Source organism: Corvus brachyrhynchos, unplaced genomic scaffold, assembly GCF_000691975.1.
Source record: "Corvus brachyrhynchos isolate BGI_N302 unplaced genomic scaffold, ASM69197v1 scaffold162, whole genome shotgun sequence".
Classification (NCBI taxonomy): domain Eukaryota; kingdom Metazoa; phylum Chordata; class Aves; order Passeriformes; family Corvidae; genus Corvus; species Corvus brachyrhynchos.
Genome location: NW_008236696.1, coordinates 5976864 through 5990689, shown reverse-complemented (window position 1 = coordinate 5990689; position 13826 = coordinate 5976864). Strand labels below are relative to the sequence as shown.

The window sequence follows — 13826 nt, the reverse complement described above, 5'->3', positions numbered from 1 at the left end:
ATGAAAGAGGATTCTCAGCTACAGAGTATCAGCACCTTTAAAATCTCCAGGAATCATCAATCCACAGTTTTGGCTTTTTGGGGGTTTTTTTGACTTGTTTATTTATGTTGTTTTTTATTTAGCGCTTGACAACATCATATCCTGGAGAACAGAGAGACACTGTCATGCAAGCCTACATCAGTAATGACCTCCTAGATTGCCACAGCAACTGTCAGGTCAGCTGAAACTGAGAGTTGTCAGTTGTCCAGCTTCTGTGTGATACTGCTCATTTGCGTCTATAAAGTGCTGATCATAAAATTTTACTGCTGTCTAGAAGGGGAGAAGAAAAAAAAAGGTAGTAGTGGCAAAATGGGGTGATACATTTAGTTTCTGCATCCCAGTCTTTAAATGTTGATGGCAAAGGTTTGCATTACAAGAGCTCTTAATGTAGACACAGTTCTTGTAGACAAAAGGAAGTTTATCACCTCTCTGTGTTTCACTTCTGTGAGTTGAACCGAAGCTTGGGGCCCTTTGCCTTCCTTATCAGATGCTATGTCTCCTTTTGAGTGATTGTGTATTGTTAAATAATACACTCAATTCATTTCGCTGATCTAAGATAAGAACTAAATTAGGACTTCAGTCCCAATGCGCTATGGAATGTGTCATTGTGCACCTGCAATAGCGTAGTCAACAGTGTTTCTGTGAATTTGAGGTGAATTGGCACCTTTCTTTAGAAAGGGGAATTGCTGGTGTGTTGATTTTGAGTTGTTGTTTCAGCCCCTAATAATTCTGTACTGTTGCTAACAAAAGCACAACTTTTTTCATTGGTTGTAGTGACTTTTGTGCATAATTGAGTTCCCCGGGGGTTCGAGGCACTGAGCCTACTTGGTTTATTGTGGCTTCATTGTCTTTGCAACAGTCACTTGTACCACTAGGAAACGTAAGGGATTATTAAATCAACCATCAGTTTTTCTCCCTGTAAGTTTCTGTAAGAGGGAAGTTATATGTAATGCCTGAAATAAAACAGATTAGAAATAATTGCAATGTGGTGGTGTTCATAAGTTACTGAGCTGCTTCCCACACTCTTCGTTGTCAAAGAAAAGCGTTCCTGTTCAGGTAATATTACTGCACTTTAGTTCATCAACAAAACTAAGCTGTTTGGTTTGTGGGGTTTTTTGTCACTGAATATTAATTTTAGGTACCAGCTTTAAATGGACTGTGTTGGCTCATTATAACTTCCACTCTACACCATAGAGCTTAATGGTGTTTTAACAGACTCAGCTGGGAAGCTGTAATTTGCCTATTTGTTCATTTTCCATCTCTTCTTCAGCCCCCTGGCAATAAAAAAAGAAATTGTACATCATATTGACAAATCAATATGCATTCAAAGGGGTTTTTTTTTCTGTGTAAGTTTAATGAAGCTTTTAAAACATTATGGAAGACTAACTTTTGTGTTTTCCTTCTTTGTGGTTTATTAACATTTGCTTTCTTTTCCAGAGAAGCGTCCTCCAATTGTTATATTCTAAGAGTGAGGTAGTCAGACAGTATATGGCAAGGCTCATCAATGCTTTTGCTTCACTGATGGAAGGTAAAAGATTCACTGCAAAAAATAAGATAGCATTTTCATATAATGCTGTCTTACAGGTGCTTCACCAGTGCATGTCTGTGCATGTAGAAATTTAGAGCCTTATTTGCACCCTTTTTCTAGGGATTCACTGTCTTTTGTTACATGCATTCAAAACAGCTTTTCAGTATCTGGAAAGTTTTCATTTTGACACTGTATATTCAGCATTTCTGACTTGTTTTGATGATTTGTGATCTGTGTGGAATCTTACTCAGATACTGCCTTTAATGTAGTCTTCAGTCTCTTCATGAGGGTTAATGAGAGAAAAATCCCCATTAATTAGGGGTCCTGTGGGCAGACCTGCTACCAGGCTGTGCAAGAGTAGCTACTGTGGCTCCTGCAATTTCCTGATCCTCACCTGAAGAAATCTTTGTGTGCAGTGCTAACAATCTAGATGCATATAAATCCAGCTTTGTATCTCTGCCTGTCCCAAATTAGCTCTTGGTTTGCTGCTATTTTTGGAGCTAAGTATTGCTAGGAGATGAAATCTCATTTGAAGTCAATAGCAGGAGGGCATCTGACTTTCCCAAGCTCTTTGGACATCTCTGTTCTTTTCCTTAATTGTACAAAACTGATAGATCAGAAAGCATATACTCACAGTGGATTCTGCGTGGTACTAATTTGGCAAGTGTGCACCTCTCATACCCCAAGCGTCTGGATTGAATGCAACTGGTCTGCTACATAACTTTGTGCAGGTTTGTTTGGCTCTTGGCACAAGACTGTGGCTTGTCAAGAGGAAACTGAGGTCAATCCTGCTTACTTTTCCAAAGAGAGGGTGCTTTTCTGTCATAGCTGCTATCTCAGCATCTGTTCTTTCATCGCTTTTTGCACCAGGTCGTGCCTACCTTTCTCAGAACCCAACATTGCTGCAAATGCTGGAGGACAGACTGAAAGCTGAAGACAAGGATTCCCTTACATGGGAGAATGTTCTGGGGGCTCTGCAGAAATTCAGCCTCAGGTGATGAAAGCACAGCGTGTGGTGGTGACAGCAGGAGAGGAAATGCAGGCTAGTTAGGCTCTGTTCAGGGAGGAAAGAAGAGCACTTGATTTCCCCATAACAATCATCAGAACCCCTGACGGCTGATGAAAGCAATGTCACTTATTATGGAGGAGAACTCAGTTTTGCTGACTGAATTAACCTGACTTCCTACCAGCTGTCAAGGCTCAAGTAAATGTACATCTCCTGCCACAGCCTCGTGTGCTTTGTATGTTCCTTAACTGAAAAAAGTGAAAATCTTAATGTAGAAAGCTCTGATGATCCTACATTGAAAGAAATAGTTGTGTTACATTCCAAAGCATAAGGTTTTCATTTTCCTTTCTGCAAACATTTTTCAGGGATTTCATCTTTATTCCGTTGACCCTCTTTCCTGGAGCTGTCTATGCATGGACTGTCTTGTTTGTTACTTTTGCATTAGCAGTCTGATTCAAATGCCCACCACAGAAGAAATAATGCAAATGCAGTAAAGGGCATGATGTTGCTCTTTTTATCAAATAAATATGATCTTAGGAATTCTGTTTTCACAGTAGTCAGGAGGAATACTGAAAATTTGGAAGTTTTTTATTTTCTAGAAAGTAACAATCTTATAGAAGGTTAATTCCAGGTACTTGACATAAGGAGAACTTTTTTAATATGTGGTCAGATCTCCCTTGTTTTCCTTAGTCCATGCCATAGACTTGCTGCAATATCCAGCACTGAGAAACATATGAGCTATCAGGACCAAAGCCAGGAAAACACCTGCTTTGATGTTTGCAATTTAAATTTAAATCCTCTTGGAAATAATGTTATTAAAAATGCTATTCTTCACTAAGACCTTTCTACCAGTATATACTTCTTTTTTTGTATTGTAAAGTGTGGAATTTCTATTGTAGATCACAGTTGGCCACCTGGCACTTTATTCAGCATAGTCTTTAAGGGGAGCTACAAGTTGAGTTAAAAGAGCATGAGATTTAAGAATGTCTAGAGAAAACTGCAAATAGATTCGAGCAAAAAACCTAATTTGTCAAATCAACAGTACAAAAGTGCTACAGTGCTATGGCTACCTATGACAGAAGAAGTAATTAGTTTTCTGGATCTGTTGTGTGTAGCTGGCTTTTTAAACTAATTTTAAAAGACAATTGAAAATGCCATTTTAGCTGGAGTAAGAAGCCTTAGAAAACAATGAAGAAACTTACCTCAGCAGTTCACATGTTTAAAAAGAACAAAATAAAACAAAAGACAAAACCCCCCAATCTATCCAACAATGTTTTGGTCCTCTAACCGTATGGGAATCTGCATCTTCAGTTTCTTCAGGCTTTGTTAATTACTTCATTTAATGATTCTGCCAAAATGGGTAGTTTAGGGATTTTTTTTTTGGCAGGCTAGTGTATTTTTAATGTGCTTATACTGGCTATAAATATATTTGAATGCTGTTTGTGTTGTGATCTGACATTTGTGATTTGTGATCTGATTTTGGTTTTTAATCCTAGGCGTTCACTGCAGTCGGCAATGATCAAAGATGGGCTCATTTTCTGGCTGGTTGATGTTCTAATAGACCCAGATTGCCTGTCTGATTACAACCTGGAGTATTGTGTTGCCTTGCTCATGAATCTTTGTCTGCGGAGTGCAGGTGTCTTACATTTTGAATTACAATTTTGTTCCAAGAAGTAGATAGGGAAGATTGTGAATCTTTTTTTCTTGTTATACCAGGATTCTTTCAAGTGGCTACAATCAGAAGCAGGGACCACAACCAGAGATATTTGAGTATTGTAACCAGTGCTTTTGGGAACATCTCTTTTCCCAAGAATCCCAATTATGGGAGGTTAGCTTCACCAAATTTTAAAGAATTCGCAAGGAAATAAGCAATGGCACCCTATAAGATTTGATTCTTTTTCACATTAGTTTGTGAAGGCTGCCATTGCTACATTCCAGGCCCACTTTTCAAAGGACACGGTGTGTCCACTTACACACTGTGTGTAAGAGATTTCTTTGTAAACAGAAAGAACTGGGTTGAGGAGTAATGGCGAGGAGATTAACCTTCACCTTGCCTTCACTTCTAGAATGCAGAGATTCTCCCCAAGAGACTTAAAAAGAGCTTAAAGTAAATTTCCTTTTAAAAAGGAAAGTAAGGCAAGGGTGAAAAATTGTCTGCTTGTTGTAAGCAAAAAAATGCCTTTGTTAAATTTTTTAATCCCCTTTGTGTTGTATCCTGTCCAAAATTACAACTGCATAAATCCAGAGTAACTTCACTGGTTTCAACTCAGTTATGCTGAGCAGCATTTGTCAGGAACAAGGAACAGTATTGCTCTGTGCAAACTATATTTAATACTGATTCTAAAAGGTAAGAAAGAAACTTGCTCTGACCTGTTCTATTTTTTCAAGCATATTTATGTGTTCTGCCTTTGCAGGGAAGAAAATATGTGCAAGTATCCCAAACCACATGCTCAGAGTTCTTTCTAGTCTTCTTGGCCATGAGAATCTTAAGGTATTTGTACAGCAAACTTTGGGTTAATGAAAAGATGGAAAGAAAAATTAAAGAAACAAGAAAGGAAAAATTGGGAAAAGTAAATTGGTTTTGTTTCCTTTATTAGACCCTCATGTAATTAAGTTGCATGAATTTTTCCTAAAATTCACAAATGTGTATATTTTATTTTGTTGAGCGGTGATTTTTCTAGACAGAAGTATGTCTTCCTTTAACAAATGTTGGCAGCTAAGAATGGAGGCTTTTGGATGCAGTTACCATGCAGTCCATGTGCCTTGATTGCAGTTTCTGATGCTGCTTAAATGTCACCTCAAGCTTAACTCGTTCATGAGATGAACAATGTGTGATGCAAATCCATTCTGCAAAACATCGGGTGCAGGGAAACACATTTGCTGTAGTTTTAAGGAATACTATAAAAAAGCTGTAGACTTGTGACATTCAAGCCTTAATATCTTTTTATCTTCCACTTCATTTGACCTGTCACTTTAACCTTTTGTGGTTCCTTTCTTTTCTGTCTCAGGGCACACATGCATCTTAGATGCTAAATTGAACTACCCCAGAGGAAAATGCTAAAAATTATTAGTTATTTCTACCTGATACTTGTCAGCACATCACTCTGATACCTGCTGTCTGATATATAAAGCATTGCTTCAGCTGTCCCTGCAGAGGGGCATTTCTTTAACCATGGAGTAAAATTTAAGGCAGAAAGAAATGCAGACAAATATTGTACAAAGCTGAACTCGTGGAGGCAGATTTTTTACCAGGATATTCTAGAATAATTCCGTTACAATTGTGCAAGGTGTTAGGAGACTTCTAATAAAAATGAAATAGAAATTCTGGTGTCTTGATTTATATGCAGTGACTGTATCATCAAGGGGTTTTGTTTATAACTTAAACTAAAAATAGAGAATATACTTCAATGAAGTGCTTTGTCCACGTGTTATGAATTCATTAGAAGATGCAGATCAGTTCTTCACTAGCATTGTTTTGATTAATCTGACATACCTTTATTGGATTCTTTCACTACCTTTGTTTTGTGATTGATGAAAGTTTAAGACAATACATACTAATACAAGGTAAAATACTAACCCCTAGAGCGAAATACTTAGAAAATGCTACCATATTGTTGAAGTCTGTGCCATAAAATTACTTTGAAATTTCTCTCAGAGGGTGCATTCTTACAATGTACTTTGCACTTAGTTTGGCAGAAGTTTTATTATCAAAGTCAAAAGTGGACTACAGTGCTCTTGGGTGTGAGGAGAGCTTCCTGAGAAGCTATGGAATCCTTGTGTGACTCCCAGTCCCTTACTTTCCCTGGCTTCCTCTGCTCCCAGGCCTGCTCATTGTCCACTTTTCCAAAGGTACAGACAGAGGATGACTGAAAATCTTAGTGCTCCAAAAGTAACTGGCCCATAGAAAGGGTCACATAAGTGTTGGTAAAACTAGTTTGACTGATCTGGTGGCTTTCACTAGCCATAATTCAGAGCTTTTATGCTGGCAGGTTTTGCCTCTCCTGAGGGACAGTAACAGGCAACAGAGTGAGAGGATGTTTGAAGCTGCTTTGGCTTTATCATCCTGCCTAAGGCTAGAATGCTTTAAGACTGTCTTGAGTTAATGCTGGCAGGGTCTTTTCCCTGTTCTTTGGTTTTTGTACTGCTATTAGTGTTTGTCAGAAACTAGCCTTCTTTTTCTGCTTTTCTCTCTTAATTTTTTTTTTTCCCTCTTGTGGCTAGGTCAATCTGCAAGAATACCTTATCGGAAGCAGTGGGGCTGTTTGGGAAATTGGCATGCAGCACACTGGTTTAGATCCAGTTTAGAATCATATCACAGTATATTTGCATCCTAAAAGTTCTCTGTTTCCCATGTGAGAATTTTTGCAAGTCCAGTCTAGCCTGGTTAAACTCTTTGAAGTATAGTTGTTCTACACTTTCACTCTTATATTTTACTGATAGTCCGCTGGGATGAATGTAAGAGTTTTTCTTCATGGTATGACAATTTCTTCCTCTTAGATCCAGTCATATGTGCATGGAGCACTGTACAGTATTCTGGCCATCCCTTCTGTCCGAGAAGAAGCCAAAGAAATGGTAAGAAGTGCTGCTTTGCATAGCATGAAAATCAACAGCTCTGCCAGAGATGGCCCAGACAGGGACCTGCTGAGCAGGGCACAGCAGGGCTGTGAGGTGGGAGCCAGGGCACTTTGAGAAGGGAACCCACAAGAGGCCCTCCCACTTTGATCCTCAGGGAACTATGAATGTATGTGTCAAACACTTCTGCCATATTTTCAGGTCTTTTTCCCAGGAGTGGAGCCTCAGTAGTGTGAAGGATTCTGTCTGAATTATAAATTAAACGGGTTATTTTAGAACTGTGTGTCCTTCCAGCATTTTGTAGATTCCTTGTGGCCCAGGAGATGCTTTCATCTCGCCTGCTACTTCTTCCCCTTATGTAGCTCATTCTGCACCAGTGAGTAGTTACTAAAAGGAAGAGTTCTTCTTGCTGCTTTTCCTTCTGCCTGGTATAGACATTGTTATTTGGGAAGGCAGCAGGAGGAAGGTTTCAGAACTTGGAACTGATCTCCTGTGAAAGTCTAATGGTAATGACTGTGTTTCAACTTCTGTGTTTGAGGAAGCTGCTCCTGCGATAGCAGCACATCTTTGTATCTTAAGAACTAACCCAGAGAGTTATGCAGACATGATTGTTGTCGGATGTTCCACCTCACAGGCACATCTTTGTATCTTAAGAACTAACCCAGAGACATGATTGTTGTCAGATGTTCCACCTCACAAAGCACAGAGGATTGAAAGTGATCTTAAATGGTTAAAGACACAACATCAAGCCTATAAGGAGCCATAAAGAGAGAGACCAGGTTTAAAGTCAAAGCTGGTTCTGCTTTTTGCTTTCCTGCTCTGAACCTTGCACTGTTGTCTCTGTGGATGTAAATTTTACCCTGTTCTGATGACTACTGGTTACTGAATTCAGAAGGCAAAAGCAACAGATCTATTGTAAAAATTTGGTGTTCATCATGGACATGTCTCTGTTTAAGCCTCGAAGCAATCTAGAGAGTGTATTTCTTTTGTCTGTGCTACACTTGGAGCTGGATACCATGGTTTGCTTCACACTGCCTGATTTTCCTGACCAAAAAAATATATATTGTAGCTAACAGATCTCTGTCACTGTGGTCACATGAAATACTGATCTACCAGTGTTTTCTGCTACATCCAGGGAATGGAAGAAATTCTGCGCTGCTTTATCAAGGAAAGAAGTGAAGAGATGGTTCGACAGATTGAATATGTTATCAAGCAACTCAATTCAGGTCAGAACACATGCAGCTATCAGAGCTTTGAATCTTTCACAAAAGCCATAAAAAAGTTCATGTATTTACTTGGCATTGGAACCTTCAAAGAATAACAATAGTGTGATGGTCTGAGAGAGGGTGAATAGGATTTGAAAGTCATGTGTTTTAAAATTTCATTTATGTTGTAGTAAGAAAGAAGAAGTTAAAGGCTGAGTAAATCTCAATTCCAAAGTTTTGGGACCGTAAATAAAATGACCTTGGCTGTTTTCTTTCATACCAGGGATGAGAGACTGCTGCCAACTGCAAAAATGCAGTAGAAATTTGTAAAACAGGATTTAGGGACTAGGTCTGTCTGTGCTCATCTCTTGCTCCATTGAGGTGTAGTTTTATGTGAAATGGTTTATCCTGAATACAGAGCAGAGACCATCCTTTTTGGAGAGTATGTTGATGGGTCACAGGAGGTGTAGATGCTGTTAATACAGACAGAGAAGGTGGAATATTTATTCCATTTTCTGTTGCCTGTGACTGAAAGGAAGACTGAAGAAAGAGAAAGCAAATAATAAAAAGGAGATTAATTCTGGTTGAATCTTTCTGTGCAGTAAACATAGAACGAGTTGAACTGCTCTATTTGGCTTTTGGGAAGAGAACACAGCCTATCTTACAGTTCTAGCTTGTAAAAGAACAAATAAAGTATTCAAGCACTGTATTGCCACTATGTCATATTTGTTCTTCAAGGTTATAGAATCTCCTCTTCTACCTGAGAATGTAATTTTTAAGAGGTTTTGTCTGAGTTGATGAGTACAAGTTGTGTTTTCAGATTTCCAACATAAGCCTGGCCACTTTTTTCATGAGGAAATAATTTTGTCCAAAAGTTAAAATAAGTATTCTGCATGAGTACTAATGTTTTATGTACAAAAGCAGTATAATATTAAAGTATTTGTAGGGAGAAGTAGAGTTTCTTATTAAAAAATATTTGAAAATAGACAAACTTGCTAGTGCACACACTTTCATTCAAGTCTTGTCAGTAAATACAGTGAGATGTCACCGTGGATTTTATGAGAAAGTAACAATTCCAGAATGTTTCTATTTCTGCCATTTCCCAAAATATGAATTGATTTCAGTGATTTCTAGAATGATTATAGGATCAAATTATTTCAATAGTTGCCCTGAAAAGGACATGTCTATATGAGAAGCATGTTATCTTTTTTGCTCTTGTAGAAGTGAGGTGATAATGAGATTCTGTTAAGTTGTACATGTGCAGCTTAACTGACACCATTTTGTTCTGCTTCTTTCTAGAAGAGCCATTCAATGACAGTATTGTGTCTGATGATGAAGAGGAAGAGGAGTATGAGCAAGTAAGTGTAAAGGCTTTCTGATGCCTTTTAGAAAAATTCTTAACCTTCTAGGAAGAAAATATTTGTGTCAATAAACCAGACTTTGTTATTTGGTGGGTTTTGGTTTTTACTTTTACTTAATTATTCTTGCATTAACAAGAAAATTGGATCTGTTTCCATTACCTTTTCTTCATTTCTTCTTTAATTTTGGCAACTCACCACCTTTGTGATAACTAAAGGGATTATAGCTTGGTGTAAGTGAAGAGATGAGGAGTTGCTGTAGCAGTAGAAATCTTGCTTTCAAGCAGACCCATTGGGTGCAGTTAAAAAAAAAGGAAGCAAATGAACCAGTATGTTACCAGAATAGTTTATAAACAGGTTGTCACTTTTTCTTAAGGTATCATTATCTATTCAGGGTATGACTTTATTTGCAGTTTAGAAACTTTGAAATGTATTAATAAATTGCTGGAATGTAAGAAAGGGAAACAGTTATTACAAATAAGGAATAAATCCCATGAGCAAATAAAATAAAATAAGCATGAGAAACTATGTCATAGTAAATATAAGCTGATTAGCTGTGTATTTCCTTCTTTGCTAATAAGTGCATTTTATACTAGTATTTCAACATCTTTTAAGAAGCTGTTTTCATAGAGCCATGGGTGTAGACAACGCAACATACTTGATCACCTAAATTAACAATCAAAGCAAGATGTAAATCATGTGGGGGAAATGCCATACCCAGTCTTCACTGGTGGTGTTGCCATTTCTGCATTGCCATAAATGCACAGTGGGGGCTTGAAAATACAGTGTCAGCAGTTACGCTGGAGGTTTTTCTTAAGGAAACCTACCCCATTGCATTTTTATTTTATTGAGAAGTCTTGCTTGAGAAATTTAAAAGAACAGCTATGGTAGATGTCCTGGAAGCAGTATTTGTGCATACTTAGGTGTGTGTATGTGTGCACATACATTCATAGTATGTGTTTTGCCCTGAAGAAGTCAGTGACATGGAGAGTTAGTGAACTGCAAAATGTTCTTGTATTGGAAGTGTTCCTGCAGAACATATTTAGTGAAAACCATGTTTTTAGACAAAATACAAGGTTTTTGTCCTGAACCAACAAAGAGTAAGACACATAAAACTTAAGTCATTTGTGTCCACATTCTAGTAGCTCATTGCACAGTAATGGGAATGACAGTGACTGGGGAAAACCAAGTCTAAGATTTGTCCTGTTACTGCAGCCTGAGAGAGTGCATTTTCTAGTGCATGTTGAACTTCTGATGTTTTGAGAGCAGATAAAAATGCAAATATCGTGACTGTGTAACAGGTGTGGTGTGCTCTCAGTCGCTGTGGGGTGCAGCACCTTGCAGGATCCAGCCTTTTCCTGGCAGTGTCCAGGGAAGCCTTGCACTGGTTGCATTATTTATCCAGTTGTTGTGTTGTGTATACCTTTGTCTTGTGGGACAATAGGTGGTGAACTAATCATCCCTTTGCCTAAAATTAGAGCTATGTGGAAATTCTAAGTTTAGCGCTACAAAGAAGTTTTATTTAATGATCAGCTCTCCCCTTTTTATTCTAAGGGAATACAGTAAACCTCTTTTTCTAATAAGATTAGATTATTGTAATTGTTTCACCTCCTACAGTCCTGAAGTCAGTTTTTGGTAATCTTTCCACTCCTCCAACCCAAAATCAATGCTTGTGGGCTTCCTGGAGATTAACCATTAAAACTTACCTTTGCTTAAAATGGTACTTTAACACCTTTTAACTAATGTTTCAAGGCTTCAAGTGTCTTGGGTGTATGGTGAGAATCCAGGGTGATAATACTTTTACTTGAATTTCAGTATACTTTTTTAAAGGATAGTGTGTTTGGTTGGGAAAACACATAGATAAGGAACTCCTTCCTGAAAGGTGTGGCACTGAATTGCATGATAATGTTGAATACTTCCATCACTTCACCTGTTCCTGGGAATGAAAGGAAGGTGAATTCTGTTCAGTCCTACCCCCTAGATATGTTACTGCTGCTCACCATCAAAGACAAGGCTCTAGGTCAAGTAATTTTGAAATGCGTTTTTGCCACTGGGCCATAATGTGATTAAAATGGACTTCTGGCATTTCTTATTATTTGACTCAAAAAGTAACAGTAGGCTTTGAGACAGAGAACTGTCCAATTCCAGTTTTTCATTAGCTTTGCCATTATATTAAAAAGAAAAGCCAAGTTTGAAACTTTTTAGTGTAACGTTAATTGCAACACATTCTGAATCCTTATTGCTGCTGGGAACTGTAATTCTGTTCTGCCACAAGGACATCTGGTTTCTTAGTCCCTCAGTTTAGAAAATATAGTTTACAAATATCAGGGCCATAATGCATTATGTTGTAACTTTGTTAAATAAACAAAGATTTGTTGACTCACTACCTCAATGCTTGGAACCCTTTTGTATTTTGGAATTGCAGTGAGGTATTGTTCTCAATGGTGTTCTGTGATAACATCTGATGTTGTGATCATTTCCAAAACAGAAAGTTTTGGAAAATTTTATCGAAAGTCTTGCTTTTATGTAACTTTTAAACTACTACAGACTGAATGCATTTCAGGATATGCCCATATATTGCCAGTTTTGCCAATTTAGTGACATGCTTTCAGACTGCTTGCTGATGTTAGAATTTGTTGCTCAATACGTTTATTCATACCTTTATAACTTAAGAAACAATAAAAAGACACTCTCATGCAGCCTCAGTTTGCAGGTTTTGCTCAAGCTTTTATTGTTTACAAGAGCATGCAAATGTTCCCAGTGCTGTTACAATTATCTTTCATGGGGTTTTTTTTGCTTTTATCTGTGTTTAATTTAGAGTTGATGAATTCTCTCCTAGCTTTGAGCAGATCTTGTGGTAATGACTACTTTCTCCTAAACACCATGGCCAAGATGCAGTTGAGCCTGTTAGAGGAAAATTCTGGAATTTCTAAGGGCATCTTACATTCAGAAATTTAAGATTCTGTACTGTGTGACTCTGGAGCATATAACCATCTGAAAAATGCCTCTGTGTGTACTGTTATTCAGAAATAAATTGGCTTTTGTGTTTGTCTGGTGAGCTTTAAATTAACTAGTGTAGAGCTTAGGATACACTGGCTCCTGGAGTACATACCCAGCCTTGAGATGTCAGCCTTCTGGGGTGTGTTGACACCCACAGTCACAGTGTGTGTTTCCTGGTGCTCAGTATTCTCTTGACTGGTCTGTTAAATACTAACTTAATTTATCTTCAGTATTTGATCTTTGCGTTTGCTTTTTATTTGACTTGGACCATCTTGAAAAGCTGCTTGTAAAAGTGAATATGTGATATTGTAGCTCTGATTTAAAAGTTTAGTTACAAGCTGGAGCTGTGTGCGGTGACTGTACAGTGACAATTTATCAGACACCCTCTGATCCACTGTCACTCAGCACCTGGCAATAAAATCAGAGAGCTGTGGTGTGAAAATACACTTCAGCCACAGAGTACATCAAAGGAAAGAGCTTAATCACAGGGCTTCAAGCCATTACATTACAGGGCTTTGCTGCCAACATCTGCTGCAGCCTGGGAGCAGTGGGGAACAGGGCACCTATTGTGTTATTTCAGCACTGGAGTGATGGCACATCGGGAAAAGTCCTTATTTCGTACAAGGAGACAGATGAGGGACACTTTCAGGCTCGGTTACCTGGTAGTAAGTAATGTCAGGGAGCAGGATTGGCTACATTAACAAATCATGTAAAAAAAATCCCACCAGACCTATTTATGGAGCTCATCTTTGCAACTTTGTCTGCCCCCCCATCAAAATACAGTATATTGTGGACTTTGGAGTGTGGTTTCTTGGTGGTGAGGGAGTTTATTTTTTGCTTAATACAGGTGATCGTTGCCCAGTCTACAAGTGTTCATCCTTTTGCCATTATCTGGTTTCTTTTTCACACATACCCAGCTTTCCAGGTAATTAAGAGCTGATTGTGACTATTTAAAACTGAATCTAAATCTTACTACAGTGAAACTGCTTTTCATTTTCCTTGTGCTCTGGAGTTCATCAGAGTGCAGTGATCATTGTTTTTAATGGAGTTTATGTCAGGCTCTCTACATAACTTTACAATATACCTTTTTTAGAATAATTCCTTTACTTTTTCTCATT

The 13826-nt window shown here is 38.1% G+C and overlaps 1 protein-coding gene across 8 annotated transcripts in view; it reads left to right on the top strand.

The window, feature by feature from the left end:
- The window catches only part of ARMC9 (armadillo repeat containing 9), a 61652-nt gene that overhangs the window by 26212 nt on the left and 21614 nt on the right, over positions 1–13826 (top strand). For 4 of the 8 annotated variants that reach the window (XR_001859595.1, XR_001859594.1, XM_017727014.1 and 1 more), the window contains 9 exons: positions 123–215; positions 1477–1567; positions 2438–2561; positions 4070–4209; positions 4988–5064; positions 7071–7145; positions 8281–8371; positions 9650–9708; positions 13556–13633. Coding sequence is in view for 4 of the 8 variants with exons in the window: in XM_017727014.1 (XP_017582503.1) it covers positions 123–215; positions 1477–1567; positions 2438–2561; positions 4070–4209; positions 4988–5064; positions 7071–7145; positions 8281–8371; positions 9650–9708; positions 13556–13633 (828 nt within the window). In the remaining 4 variants the exon portion in view is untranslated. The remainder of the gene's footprint in view (positions 1–122; positions 216–1476; positions 1568–2437; positions 2562–4069; positions 4210–4987; positions 5065–7070; positions 7146–8280; positions 8372–9649; positions 9709–13555; positions 13634–13826) is intronic. The other 4 variants (XR_001859597.1, XR_001859596.1, XM_008644550.2 and 1 more) reach the window with 1 other exon arrangement.